The sequence below is a fragment of the Artemia franciscana genome, chromosome 16, assembly GCF_032884065.1.
Source record: "Artemia franciscana chromosome 16, ASM3288406v1, whole genome shotgun sequence".
NCBI lineage: Eukaryota > Metazoa > Arthropoda > Branchiopoda > Anostraca > Artemiidae > Artemia > Artemia franciscana.
The window spans coordinates 34,509,424-34,525,654 of NC_088878.1; the positions used below are offsets into that span (position 1 = coordinate 34,509,424).

Sequence of the window (16,231 nt, forward strand, 5' to 3'; positions counted from 1 at the left end):
CTGTTGCTGAAAGCCACTCCCATAGAGGTGCGAAATACCACAGGTGTGGCAGAGCGACAGCTGAATACAGTCGAGATAGTGCTTTTCTATTAAATGTATACTTAAGGGAAGCTAATTTTGTATAGCTGAGTCTCATTGCCTTATATATATTCTCTTCTAAAAGAGTTCTAGTGCTTGTTACGCTACATCCGTAAGTGCTACCGAGGTATTTCAGCTGTTTTCTGGAAATAATTTTGCCCCACATACAACACCATACGAAGTGGCCGATTTTTGCATGCATTGCCGTGAACCAACGATTTAAAACTCGGTTTTCTCAGCGTTCACACTTAAGCCTAAACAATCATATCCACGAGTTAGCTGGCCTAGATAGCACTGGAGAGTAGAAAGGTTGCTACTTATCATAAGTACGTCGTCAGTATAACACAATAGGCTACGATCACACAAACAAATTATAAGGCAACCATTAATACCTTTAGTTACAGATGAAGTCAATATACTGACCAGCATAGGGCTAAGTATTGAACATTGTTTCAGACCTCTTAGAATTTTCCCTGGTAATGACAGAGTTTCTTCATTTAACTTAATTCTAACGAAAGAATGATCATACCAACATTTAAGACTTGCTACAACGTCAGCGTTAACTCCGCACTCCAACAACTTTATTAATACTTGCGCTTGAATTACTAAGTCAAAAGCCGATGACATGTCTACGCTACATATAAATAGGGGCAAGCCCAAATTTTTTGCTTTAGCTATAGCTCTTTTTCAGAACCCTGTGAGCAAAAGGAAAAACCAAATTCTGACGGAAACCAAACTTACGGTGATCTAGCGAGCACTTGGATTCTATTTCTGAAAGTATAAGACGTTCAAACACTTTACTCAATGCGGTAGAAACTGCTATTGGGCGGTAACCGGAGCACTCATTTCCATTTTTATCTTTTTTTAAATATATTAATAACTATACCAGTATGAAGAGACTGTCGCAACGTTGCAGAATCAATACACATCTGATATAACAAGGTAAGATGTTGGTGGAATAAGTCGGACCCGTGTTGGATGTGTTCTGTAGATATGCAATCGAAACCAGGGACTTTCAGGCGCTTTAACTGACGGATAGTACAGTTTATATCTTCAGGAACAATTACAAATGTGCTGCTTTTTTTAAATGTGGCTCTAATTTACATTTCAAACTAGTTTCACGGGCACTTTCCAGCTCCAAGTTCTTAAATTTAAATACGCTACTGCAATGCCAAACCCAATCTTCCTCACTAATGTTTGAGGCAGGTCGACTTTCCAGACAGGATTTCTTGAAACACTTCCACATGTAGTATGGATTACTGATCGTTTCTTTAGATGCACGGTCAGCACTTTCCATCTTTGCTCTGTCAACCAGCATACTGTATTCGTTTTTGGTTCTTCGGAAAAGATTAAACAGGGTCTCATGTGATACCAAAACTTGGCTCGTCGTTCAACAATTTTGAATTTGGGTTAGGTATCCCATCCCGGTTTGCGAGCGCCTTTCCCAATTTTGCACTTGATACAGCAGCGGTCTCTGCAACTTTCATTGCATGAATTATCTCCCAACAATAAATTTCCAAGGCTATTGGGTTTTTAGTTCCATGTAGCAACAGATGATACGGTACTTTAACTTTGTTTAGAATACTATCAGATGTGGCAGCGTACTGCTCTCTGTTTATTTTCAACCACTCCGACTTAATATAGAATTTTAAACTTTTTGGGGTGGAGGCAACTGGCTTGAATGGAACTTTGAAACTTAGGCTAAGATGGTCACTCATTGTGTGTTCTGATTCAACTAGAACTGATCCCAGTAGTCTTATGTTGGTTAAAACATGGTCAATATTACTAGTCGAGCCTGAATTATAAAAATAAGTAAATTGCTGACTTTTCGTATATGTGGAGACATCGTCAGGTAAGCTGGCGAGAGGTATATCTGTTAGTTAACCAAGACTGTTTGGGTCGCACTGAAAATCGCCACAAATCACGTAGCGCCTGTTGCCAAGCTTATGAGTGAGCCTACTTAAGCGGTTACACACTTCTGAGAACATTTTCTCCGATTGGTCACTGTTAAGATTTGTCGGTAAGCAGACAGTAATGAAGAAAAATCCAGATTTTTCCTGGGAATTCCCTTTAGAATTCCTGGGAATTCTACTGCTAGCTGCCACGAATATATCGACGCTTAGCTTCGTGAAGGAAAAATGGTTTTAGGAGGAATTTGTTGCAGTAAGCCGAAGTTGTCACTTGTGAGAAGGTGCTCTTGGAGACACACGACATTAAAGCTCGAACACATTTAATGAATATATGCTAATTTTGCCGTATTATGCCCATACACATTTCTTGAAATATTGAAAGTTCAGTCATTTGTTTCCGTCTTTCCTCTTCAGTAACACTTTCTTAAATGTGGGGCAACGGAAACTGTAACTTGGGTGGGCGTTATGCCCATTTGGGCAGAGGGCACACTGCACAGATTCTGCGCTACATGAGTTTTCTTTCGTCGATACGTCGGAGCCTGCACAACGAGAAAACTTGACCTCGTTTGTGCAGTTGCGAGCAAGATGGTCAAAAGACTGGCAAAGAAAGCAGTGTTTGGGGACTTCTGTAAATTTGGTTACTATCAGATGGGTATACTCCACATAAAACCCTAGTTTCAGAGCTTTGTCTCGAGCAAGGGCATTACCAAAAAGGAGTTTTACGGTACCTGATTTGCCGTATCACTTAGCTTCTAGTATGCTAGAATTATTTTTGCGGATATCATCTGGTGTAGTACTTTGAGGGATAAATTTGGCAACTGTGGCGAATTTTGGTTTCCGATATTTCACTTTCAGTTCGGGCTTGCCAATCAGTGAACTGGAGGGGACTTTGGCAGCCCCTTCTGATTTGAGATAAGCAACGATACCTCGTCTCACTAAGTCTATTTTTTGGACTTGTTCTTGATCAACAAATTTGATCCAAAACTCCTTTTGTTTGGTGCCTGATTCAGCTACTTTCGGAGAAATGTTACCAATAAATACACGACATACATCCTTTTGAGGGGAGGGAAGTGGTGGCCATTCACTGGGGGTAGGCACACAAGTTCTGCATTCGTCAACGAGGGACTCAAGTTTTTCAGTGCATTCATTGACACGTATAGTTAATGCTGTTAAAACATCTTGGGGGACACGTGGTACCTGTGAGATCTTCCAGATTGTAAACCTGAACGTCCAACTGATAATATTTTCTACTACTTTAAGGCTTTCGTACATATCACCCATCAATATTTCTCTCCCAGTCTGAGCTCTTCTTTCTTTAATCCAATCACCATCATAACTTTCAATTATTTTCGTCAAAGTCTCATGGTCAAAGTCTTTATTACTTCTTTCATAAGAAAAAACTTACTTGCGGTAGTGAGAACTGCCTCCTTTGCAATATCCAGATGTCGCAGGCAGGTCTGCTTAAAGTTCAGCACAGGCGAGTATACATATTGGTATTCACCCATTACATCGACGTCACTAAATGCTATCCGTAATCAAGTCCAATTTCATATAGGGTCGTTATCCAAGGTTCTTATCAAACGATACAATCATAGAGCGATTTAACTATAATTTAGTGATAATAAGCGAGGAAAGCATAGTTTCTTCCTACCTGACCCCCACAGTTTAAGGGAGAAACCACTCCTGGCAGGTACAATAACCCTTGTCACAAAAAACTCCCCTCTTCGGCTCGATTATTAATAAAACTGAAATATATTCAAGTTCTTAAATCCCTGTATGAAAATCTCCTTAATTAATAAATCACTAAGTCCAAAGGGAATTTGCATTTAAATATCAAAACTACCAATTAGCCAACAAATGAAAATAATCCGATTATGAATGAAGTTTCAATAAATGTCTATAGGGAAATCACACCGGCTTGGGCTTACTGTATAAATAGGTTATATCCAAAATAAAGTGTTTACCAAACGAACCCTCAAATAAGACTATATATCTTAAATTAAAGTATAAGCTATCCAAGCAGTCTTGTCTACCATACGATACCAAATTCAATTATTTATTTTTTAAATCACCAGGCTGAATTCTTTCAGTTGCAGATCACATGTAATCTTAAATAACTTTACTGCAGTGCACGTGGGAATTATGTTCGAGGTCTTGAAGTTTTTGATTTTTCCTTGTGTTCACCGGTAATATCCCACTAGTTTTGAAAATGATCAAAGTTAAGTCACCTTAAAGGATATTAAAGATTCTGGTAATTATCCCTGCTACTTTTCAGACATCGACTGATTGAGAGATAGTAAATACATTCTGAGACCATACTGGTGTATGGTCTCGTATACATGACGTATGAAAACAAAGAAAGGAAATAATAAATGAAAAGAGAAAAATTAAATAGGCGAAAAACGAGGATTTTATCAGCAAGTAGCAAAAAATGAAAAACAAGCAAATATTTCGACAAGGACCTCCGCCAAGTCGTCCTCAGTGCTCAAAAAAATAAGAAAGAGGAAAAAGAAAAAAAAAGAAACAAAGAAGAAACAAGAACAAAATCTAACCTTCTTAAGTGAACTGTACGAGAGAAAGAAAGACACTGAATTGAACAACGAAAACTAACTTGATATCAATGAAAGAGAAGTCATCAATTAGATTGAATAAGTATCCTTTGCCTTGCAACAGATTTTGCCTGTCTACAATTTCGGTTTTCATTATATATGCGGACAGGTTGTCCGCATTTAAATTAGACTGGGCAAAAATCTTCATAGAGTCTTTTAATATTAAATTGTTATAAATTGGGCTTAAGCAAATATCTCCCGTGTCTCTATTTATAGCTAATTTATAGTCTAATTTAAGAAAACCTGTCTGCATATATAATGAAAACCGAAATTGTAGTCGGGCGAAATCTGTTGCAAGGCAAAGGATACTCAATCTAATTGGTAACTTCTCTTTCATTGATTTCAAGTTGGTTTTTGTTGTTTGATTCAGTGTCTTCTCGTGCTTCTTCTCTTTTCCTCTCGTACAGTTCACTTAAGAAGGTTAGATTTTTTGTTGTTGTTTCTTCTTTGTTTCTTTTTTTCTTTTTCCTCTTTTTTATTTTGTTTCTAGCACTGAGGACGATTTGGCGGAGGTCCTTGTCGAAATATTTGCTTGTTTTTCATTTTTTGCTACTGGCTGATAAAATCCTCGCTTTTCACCTATTTAATTTTTCTCTTTTCATTTATTATTTCCTTTCTTTGTTTTCATAAGTTGAGATATAGTATTTTCTGATAACTATACTTATTACTGTCTGGGATAAATATCCAGAGCAATGGAAGGGATTTCAAACATATTCATGTTTGGTGATCATCTGGGGAAGATCATCAATGCAAACAAAGCAGTAACAAACTTTTTGCTCACTCAGCTCCATTGGTGATTCTATTTGAATTTCTAAGTGATGGTTGGTAAGACACATATATGAACACTGTCAACGAAGTTTCTGTATCAAAATACTTTTTAAGTATCGGAAGACATTTCAAATAGTCAGTATTAGTGATAGGTGCTTTTCTCATAATAAAAAAAAGGCAGTTCTCTAAGGTTTAGCTCGGCATGTTGGGCAATTAATCATTAAATATGAAAGAATCTAAGAAACTAAAAGTCTTACGGAGTGAATTAAAAAAAAACTATTTCATTTGTATGACAAAGATAACCTAAATTTTAGAACATTTTTATTTATGCAAGGCAAGGAGTGAATATAAAAGTTAGAAGAAACAAAAACTGCTTATATATGATGTCACATTTCAAAGAAACAGAAATGATTATGAATGAAAAAATAATGACTAAAAGAAACAGAAACTACAATGAGCAATGAAATCAAACCTGAGAATAGAATATGTTTGGCATTGCAGCCCCCTTTAAAACCATCCAAAAGTCAAAGGAGTTATTCATACTTTAATGAAAACACAATATCTATTGAAAAACAATTTATTTATTTTTATAAAATTACAAGGACACCTACTCAAGCTTGCATACATTTTTTTCTATAACAATGTATAAGTGAAGGTCAGTCAACTGCGCAACTGATTCTGAGCAATTAATTCTTTGTTTTAACCATTCTTCAAATTGTATAGAAGAAAAGTCAGCTAAAGAAACCCTTCAATTAAATTTTTTTTTAATTTTTCTTAAATTACAAACGATGCTCAAGCTTTTCTCTTATTTCTTTTGTGGGGAAGGGGAGCAGAAGTTTCCTTTTATTTTTAATTCTTCTCTCTTCTTATTTGCACTGTTGTTTGTTTAGGTTTAATTTCTTTAACAGCAACAGATTCTATCATGAGTTTATACACGTGAACGAGAATATATTTATTGAAAAGGTAGAAATCTTCTATAAGCTGGTATCTGCTTGTTTTAAGTTTTAAATTTTCTCACTATTTTCGAAGTAATAGATTTAAAAAAAAAAATCTGTCTGCTGACTAAGGTACTTCAAACAACCTTTTTACTATTGAATTTATAAAAAGAAGTTGCATCAAACTAAAATAAAAAAGAAATTTCTTTTAAGGCCAAACGATAATACTAAAACACATCAAGCGAATAATTCGAGAGGATAACCGCCTCTCTTCATCAGTGCCAATAAAATAATGTATTCAACGAAAATGCCGAAGAGAATACCAACAAAATAAATGCGGAAAGTAAATGTGATAAGAAACCAATGAAAAAAAAAATTAAAAGATAAATAAAATTCAATAAAATCCAACAATTGTAAGAGTTAAAACCCAATACCTAACAACCATAAAGCTAGTCATTCGCCAATATCCGCGATTTGCACAAAATCCAAAAAATTATGAACTGCCATCGACGAATACTAGCAAACAAGTGAGAAATAAAAGAAAAAAAAATTATTTTTAAATAAAAAGAAAAGCAAAGAAAAGAAAAGAAATAAAAGAAATAAAAGAAAAAAATTATTCACTCAAGCAAACGAATCAGCAATCAAATAATTTGAAGAACTATGTCATTTGATTTTTTATTTTAAAAATTGCATTGCTTACAGACATTTTTTAAACCTAAAGTGTTGTTGACATGTTTGATTATGTAATTAGGAAGGTGAATCGAGGTTCATTTCAGGGATTACTAAAGTATCGGCTTCTCTTTTGAGAAACCGAAATATGACTCATTTATTCTTAAATCACTGGAATCTCTATTCAAAGCTAGACCTAAATGTTGATATCTATAAATTTCTGCAGCTTCTCTGTAGTGCTGTACAGTACCTTTATCATTTGAAATTAAGCTGGCTTGTTTGAATAAAATATTACATTCCGGGTGATAAAAATGTGTTCAGCCAGGGCAGAGTCAAAATTTTATGTTTTTTCTCTTTGTATTTTGATTGTTTTCTTTCTTTATATTATGTTGGGCCAGTGTGTTTTAAGAATATATATTAATTTTACTTGTAAGCAGATTGAAGATATTAATTTACCAGAAATTTTAAATCAGCGGCATATGAAACAGGCCCTTCCTAGTAATTTGAATTATAATGATAGTCCAGTTTTAACTTATAAATTTTCAAAAACTATTGGGCAAATTATTTTTAATTATAATTTAATACTAAAAAGACTAGATAGTGATATAAATTGGAAACCGGTTTGTAATTGTAAGCAACTTGGCCCATTTGTAAATCCTACTTACAAACATGTTATAACAGGGGACTTGTCAATAATAAAGCAAGATGATCTTCAAATTATAATGAATAAAGGGGCTAATTTCCGTCTTTCTCATCATCTGAAACAATCGAGTGTTCTTGATGGCTTGGAAAATGATTTTGATTTATTTATTGATAAGTGGTGTAAGAAAGAGAATAAAAATAAAGAGAGTTTTCAAAGTTGGAAGAACTAATTATTAGTAGAATAAGAAATAAAATATATTCTAACTTAAAAAATAGTAACACTAAATCATTATTTTATAATGCGAAGATTAAACAAGCAATTGCTTATCTAAAGAATTAATTTGTAATTGTGCCAGTGGATAAAGCTAATAATAATTTTGCCATAATTTGTCAGAAGCTGTATTGTGATATCTTAAAAAGGGAGTTATACACAACTAATGTTTACGAAAAGGTAAATATAGAGGATGAGAATTTAATTGAAAAGACTGAAGAAATACTTTTTAAAAATTTTAATAGTAAATTAAATGACAATGATAAAAAGTTCCCTTTCCTATATTGGACTGTAAAATTTCATAAGAATCCCCCTAAACCACGGTTTATTGCTGGAGCAGCTAAATGTCCAACCCGCATTGCTGCTACTGACCTCTCTTTAATTTTAAAGGAAATTGTAAATAAACTTAAAACCTATTGGTCTGGTATTAAAAAAAATTCGAATTTTAATCCATATTGGAGTGTTAATAATTCACTGCAGGTGATAGATTCTTTAACAATGGTTTCAGCTAAAAGAATTGAGTCTTTCGATTTTGCGACAATGTATACTAATTTATCACTTAATGTAGTGTTTGATAATTTAAAAACTGTTATCAAGAAATCTTTCCTCTTATCTAGTAAAAGGTTCTTAAAAATAGACATTTATAATAAAAAAGCTATATGGACAAACTGCTTTAATACTACAGTTAACTTGAGATGTTACAGCTTGGATATGATTTTTGAGTTATTGGAATTTGTTTTATACAATACTTATATAAGATTTGGGGGTGATTTGTACAAGCAAATTGTGGGAATTCCCATGGGGGGGAATGCCAGCCCATTTATAGCTGACTTGTTTTTAAGTCAACTAGAATATAAATATATGATGGATAAGAATAATCCAATTAATTTAAAACATGCTTTGTCAAATAATAAAAGATATTTAGATGATATTTTGGTCTTAAATTGTAAGGATTTCATTGATATTTCTAAAAATATATATCCATCAGAGCTTATTCTTGAGCCTAGTCATGGCGCTTGTCATGAAGATCATTTCTTAGATTTAAATATTAATATTTGTGATAATAATAAATTAAGTTTTAAAATGTATAATAAAACGGATGATTTTGATTTTGAAGTGATTAGTTTCCCATTCCCTGAAAGTAATATACACTCAAATATCACATATTCAGCGTTTTTCTCACAGTTACTTCGTTATGCAAGGATTTGTAGTAATTATATTGATTTTAAAAATAGATGTAAAATCTTAAGCCAAAAATTGATATCAAGAGGTTTTTCTGCAAATAAATTAACTTGGCAATTTAAAAAATTTAGTTTTCATTATAACGAACTTTTAAATAAATATCAAAGAATAATCTAGAAATACTTAAAGAAATTTTCAACTAATTTCGGAGGTTCGAGAAATGTTGTCGCAGTGCCATTTATTTTGAATTGTGTTTCTAATTGAGTGGATTTTCTTAAAAATTAGCCACATGGTAAAGATGAATTCTATAATTGTTTAGTTCATTCAGGTTTTTCGCAATGTGTTAATATTTGTGATTTTGTAAAATTTATAATATTTAGTTTACCTATTGTTGCTAAAGGGAGGGATATATTAACAGGATAAGCTTGTTTCGGTTTTACTTGGTTGTTTTACATTTGCTGTTTTTTTTTTCATAGGCATGTATTTTGGGGGTGATACCTGACGCGGGGATGCCATGGATATTCTGTGGTAGCCACAACACTGTGCTGGGTAGAGAATTTAGAGTGGCGAAACCCTATACAGGCCAGTGTATTCTCCTGATGAGCGCTTATGTTGGGTGTTGCCTCTGAATTATTTGTCTATATTATTTTTCTATTGTTTGGTAAATGACGACTTATACTTATTGACGACATGACTGCCTGTCCATGGATTATTTTTTATGTTATAAGTTAATTTTATATATTAATATAGGCATTTTATAAGTTAATATAGGCTCTATTTTATAAGTTAATATATAGACTCTCTCTTTCTCTCTCTCTCTCTCTCTCTCTCTCTCTCTCTCTCTCTCTCTCTTTCTCTCTCTTTCTCTTTGTCTCTCTCTCCTTTTCGCTTTCTCGGTTTCTAGGTAAATTCATGTTTGATTAAACTCTATTTGTTTAACTAGTATTTTTCATTTACAAAGGTATTATTATACAATTTTAACAGGGATCTATATTAACATAAAATATTCAAAGGGAAATGCAAATAAGGGAGAACAGCTCACCTAACTACAGGGTCACATGGCTCATCGAATTTGAGACCCAAATCTTTTCTTTTTGGTAAGTTCTCGACTCTTATAAGGTAAACAAATAACATTCTAGAGCTTTCGTTATAATCCAGAGAAAACCACAGACGTCCAATGTGAGTGTAGGGAAAAGGTGATCCTGATTCATCAAGGAAGAGGGTACTTATAGAAGGGTACAAATCCGGATTGACTTGACCAAGCAAATGACATCCTGTAACGAAATATGAAATATGATATTTGATGTAAAGCTAGGGAAATTTCTAAAGTAGAGTTTAATGGAATTTCTTTGCTTGGCCGGAGGCTGCAGGATCATGCAAAAAAGCAAACTGTGTGCTTTATGGGGAGCACTTAGAAAATTTAAATGTAAGAAATTCTTTTTTATATTCCCAAAAAAAATATTTGGTTGAACTGAATACTTTAAATTGCTTTGGATATGATAGCATTACAATATGTTTCTATTCTTTTTGTAAGCATGTAAAAGCTATATATTTTCAAAATATATTTTGTACTAATTTAAATCAATAGTTTTCTATTCATTTTCTACGTGTTAGCTCTTTGACGGATCCTTCGGTTACTCATGGTATTTACCAAACTAAGCACAGCATCTGAAATCTAGACGTGTTCTTCACGAAAAAATGCTCCGAGTTAAGACCTTTTTCGGGAGCTGAGAGCCTAAGCTGCTGAGCTTTCCGTTGCTCATTGCCATCATTTGTAACTAGCGGAAGGCAGCCAGACCGTTAGTCCCAAGAAAAATTCCTCTTTAAAGTTTATTATCCCTTAGGATTCTTCAAATTTCCATTCGGTAATTCAATTTAGGTAGTAGCTTGGTTTGTACTGAAGCCAAAATTCTAACGAAACTGACAATTTTTCTTTATAATCTCGACTTTCATTCTCATTCTCAAGACAGGGGGAAAAAAGCAAATAACTAAATTCTTCTTTTAGCATTTGCATTAGTTCTTTTAGCATTTGTTCTTAGACTGTTTCAACAGGCAATCAGTTAATATAACGCAAATAATGACAAAATCACTTTATTTTCTGCTCTTTTAAAAGCCTTCAGTTAAGCACTAGTTAAAATTTGGCGGAAAGGGTGGGAAGTGGTTACTCCTCTCATATACAGGATTATTCCTGTTCATTTGGTTTGTAATTCGGATCTTAACTTTCCCCAGATATTTTGATTTTCATTTTATTTAACACCGCAAGTAACATGGGCTTTGTTGCTACAAAATTAATTCCGATTTTGCAACCCATTTGTAGTATTTACTGTAATTTATTCCTTAGGGCCAAAGGTCTGAGCTTGCTCAAGCGAAAATTAGGGCATCATAAGGCTTGAGAAGTTGAATTTTTTTTTCTATAAAAAGAGTTTACGAATTGCTACTGGCTTTGACGATGGGAGCAGTGAATATGTTAAAAGTACAATATCCAAGGCTCAGGGTGTTTTTTCACAGTTAAAAAAAAGTTCGGAAGAATAGGAAGATAAGGCTGCAAACCAAGATTAGAACATTGGAAGCAACAATGATGACAATGATCAAATATGGCTTTGAAACATGGCCGTATTCAAACAGTAGGCTGTACGAAAAATATGGTTCAATCCCGATATCTAGGGCTATCACGAAAGAAAGATTGACATGACTAGACCACGTTCTGCGAATGAAGGATGACAGATTGCCGAAGATTGTCCCTTTTGGCCAACCGTCTGGGGCTAAACGGAAAGCAGGTCGTCCCGTCTTGGGTGGGAGGATGTCATAAGTAAAGATTTAATGAGAATGGAAACTTCCTGGTAGGGTGTAAAGAGGGAGGCCTTGAATAGATTGGGTTGAAGGAGGCTTTTGCGTAGCTGTGTTGGCTTCAGATGGCTTGGTGCTGTGGTGAGTAACTAGTAGTGGTAGTAGTTTCGAATCAGGGTACTTTAGCTACTATGTGTGTTCGGCAACTGGAAACATAGAGCTTGCCTACTGAAAATAAAACACATAAAAAAAGCAACAAAAAATAGCAAGATAAATTATATACAACTTTGGCTCATGTTAGTTGTACCCTTTACCTGTGATTTTTGCAATTCCATGAACTATATCATCCAGGAATTTTTAAACTGCTAGTGGAGTTCGGGCCCTTGCATTAATTTAGTGCCTTAATTTATTTTAATGATTAATTAATGCATAAATTACTTTAAATCCGAAGATTTTTTTAATTTCTGGCATTTTTCAAATAATTTGCCGTTTTGTTTCAAATGTACCAAGCACCACCCTCTCGAAATAAATTTATGCGCATATAGCTAGTGCAAACGATCTTTGAAGTCTTAGGAGTAGTTCAAACCAGATTTTGTGATACACAAAGTATTGGGAAATCCACAAAAAACTTTAGAAGTCACTTGTTACCCAAAAGTTACGAAGTTTTAAAGAATAAACGTGAAAATGCTGGGGTACTGGCGTATTTCTTGACCCTATGACACTTTTTTAGTCTAAAACTTAAATTTTATCTTACAAAAAGAAAAAAATGTTCATTTCGTTTTAATATATTTTTTCTTTTAAAAGAATTTTTTTCTCAGTTTTTTTACAAAATAGTTAAAATTAAAACATATTATATTGAATTTACATTTGTTGCCTCTTGAATGCAAAAGAAAAAACATTAATCGCAAATTAAACTGGTTATAACAAAACAAAACATCTAGATTTCATTTTTCACTGTTTCTGCTTTTCCTTTAATTTTATTTCGTGTAACATGTCTTTATTTAAAATACCACAGCCTAGCCTAGGGTTACAAATTGGAAATTAGGTTAAAGGGTCCGTAATATACTTACTAGGACTTGGTAGAGTTGGAGTAGAAATTTGTGTTGGTGACTGGGATCGTGTTACGCTGTTGCATCTATGAGGGCCCTTGTTTTTGACACGATCTGCCGGAGGACATGACTTGGGCAAATTTTTAGTGTAGGAAGGAACTTTAAAACTTCTTTGTGGTCTAAACCTAGTTATGGATTCATCGTCACTTCCAGTTGATGTAGACGAGTCTGAAGCAGTTCTTGAACGTGTATTGGCAACTGTTAGTGGAGACACAATGGGAGGAAGGGAGAACTCAATTTCACGTACGCTATAAGATATCACATTGTATATGCTCTAAATATAAGTCTTAAAGTTTCATATTGTTTCTATATTGCTATTAGAACCAACACAGAAGAGTAAATTTGGTAAGTTTTGTGCCCAAAACGTTTTTTGTTCTGGTCACTTAGTGTGGAACAGATGGTGTAAGAACTTGAAAGAATGCTCTTTCAATAGTAAATTCAAAGTTCTAGAGCTACTTTTAACGCCAAAAGTGACTGGAGGGGCTCCTAAGTTGTGCTTATTGTACTTATCCTAAGTGGTGTTTATTCCAACGCAACCCAGCAGACCTCTCAGACCTGCTCTGTATATTTAAACTTGACTAGCTATAGCAGTCGAAATGGTTGTAAAGGAGCGAAAATGTGTCCCTAGGGGGACGTTATCACCCTAGCATAGAAGAGAAGGGCAAGAGATTTTGCATATAGCCTATTCTTTATATATACGCTTTATTTTTGCGGAGGAGGCGGGCATGTTTCCCTTCCTTAAAGCTAAAATTATGTATTGAAGTTAAATAAGCTATATTCATTTGGAGGTCCCACCAGAAAAAATCCCCCTCGCCGAAGATTCCTCTGGAAAAATACCCCTGGAAAATTTTCCCCACGTGTAAAATAACGATGGTGTTTTTTAACTCGAAAAACATTCGAAAAATAAACTGAACACCAAGTTTTGAAGTTATTGATTACCAAAGTCAGTGAAAATTTCAACAAAAAATGTTGTAATATCAGGAGTGTGATAAATGACAAAATTAAAAATCATCTAGCCAGTTAAGTTGATATCCCGAAAATATGAATAATGTGACTGGAAGCAAATAAAAATTGTTTGTGTTGAGGGGCCTCTAATTTCAGTCCACGCTAAAAAAAATTAAGAGAACCTTGGGGAAGGGCAGCAAAAAATTTTACACATAAAATCTTCGCAAGAATGAACTCAACAACTTAAATTATCTTGGTGATCGGACGATAGTGTACTATTGCATAAACGGCAGACAAAAATACGTTCGATTTAATATATAGATTAAATAAAAAACAGTTTTTTTTTAACTGAAAGTAAGGAGCAACATTAAAACCAGAAATATTCCCTCCTTGGTTATGACGACACCATAGTCGCTACTATTTTCTTCATTAGGTTTAAGATGACGAAGAAATTTAGCAGCGATTTCCTCAAGACGTTTCAAGACATTTCAAGACGCTTTTAAGACGATTTTCTTCAAGACATTTTTCAAAACGTTTCAAGACATTTCAAGACGTTTTTAAGACATTTTTCTTCAAGATATTTTTTAAGACATTTCAAGATGCCTTTTAACAAGATTAAAAACGATTGATTAGTTTTTTCTTCTTTTTTGGCAAGAAATAATAAACTAGTTTTTTCGTTATTATTTATAAAAGATTTCTTATATTAAAAGATGTTTAGCAAATATAACCAACCACAAGACTTTTGTCTTTTTCTGTTTTTTGAGTTTCTTATATAATGTAGTTGTGTTCGTTTTGTTTTTTGTATTTTTGGTGATGTAATAGTGCTCTTTTACCAACTACTGAGGGCTCGTATCTGCTAATCAAGAGATTCCAACCAATAAATGATGAGTAAAATGTGACTCACGTCTATGTTAAGAGCAACTCTAAAATACAAAAACCTACATATTTTCATTTATCATAAACTCAAAAGAAACGAGATCTTGATAAAAGATCTCGTTGGTGCAATAAAAAAATTGCACCATCAAATATAGGGAGGGGGTCTGAAAAGAATCTACAGAGACTTCAGCCCTTGATAAAGATAAGCATAAAATTTCTCATTGTTCTTTTTGAAGGAGATATTGAAGCAGTTTTTATTTTGTTATCAAACATTTTGGGATAACGAACTGTAATTAAGGAGTGACTTGGGAAAATGGTGACCGTAACTCTTAACATGAGCTAAGAGCTCATATGACACTTGTGACGAGGCAAGAAGAGCTAAGAGCCAAGAGATCATATGGTATGAGCTCTAGCAAAATTCTATAAATCAATAGACTGATTTAAAAAGAAAATAAGAGGCTCAATGCCGGTCAGGATTTAAAATAAGAGCTCTGAGTCATGATGCCCTTCTAAATATCAAAATTCATTAAGATCCGATCACCCACTCGTATGTTATAAATACCTAATTTTTTCTAATTTTTCCTCTCCCTTTAGCCCCCCAGATGGTTTTATCTGGGAAAACGACTTTATCAAGTCAATTTGTTCAGCTCCCTGACACGCCTACCAATTTTCATCGTCCTAGCACGTCCAGAAGCACCAAACTCGCCAAATCACTGAACCCCTCCCCCCAACTCCCCCAAAGAGGGCAAATCCAGTAAGGTTCCGTCAATCATGTATCAAGGACATTTGCTTGTTCTATCCACCAAGCTTCATCCCGATTCCTCCACTCCAGTGTTTTCAAGATTTCCTCCACCAATTTCCCCCAGTGTCAAAAGATCTGGTCAGGATTTGAAATAAGAGCTCTGAGACATAAATTCCCTCTAAATATCAAATTTCATTAAGAACCGATCGCCTATTCATAAGACAAAAATACCCCAATTTTCACGTTTTCCAAGAATTCCGGTTTCCCCCTCCAACTCCCCAATCTCAAAGGATCTGGTTGGAATTTAAAACTAGACATTTAAAGCGCAAGACCCTTCTAAATATCAAATTTCATTAAGATCTGGTCACCCTTTCGTAAGTTAAAAATGCCTCAATTTTCAAAGTTACCCCCCCCCCCCCCAACTCCACCAAAGAGAGCAGATCCGGTCCGATTATGTCAGACACGTGTCTTAGACATGTTTTTATTCTTCCCATCCAGTTTCATCCTGATCTCACCGCTTTATGCATTTTCTAAGATTTCCGGTTCCCCTCAACTACCCCCCCCCCAATTTTGCTGGATCCGGCTGAGATTGAAAATAAGAGATCTGAGTCACGAGGTCCTTCTAAATATGAAGTTTCACGAAGATCCGATCACTCGTTCGTAAGTTAAAAATACGTCATTTTTTTAACTTTTCAGAATTGACCCCCC

The 16,231-nt window shown here is 34.4% G+C and overlaps 1 protein-coding gene across 1 annotated transcript in view; it reads right to left on the reverse strand.

The window, feature by feature from the left end:
• The window catches only part of LOC136037378 (synaptotagmin-15-like), a 182,953-nt gene that overhangs the window by 140,424 nt on the left and 26,298 nt on the right, over positions 1-16,231 (reverse strand). The window contains exons 3-4 of the mRNA XM_065720107.1: positions 12,922-13,208; positions 10,107-10,338 (exon numbers count right to left, since the gene is read on the reverse strand). Of these exons, the coding sequence (XP_065576179.1) occupies positions 10,107-10,338; positions 12,922-13,208 (519 nt within the window). The remainder of the gene's footprint in view (positions 1-10,106; positions 10,339-12,921; positions 13,209-16,231) is intronic.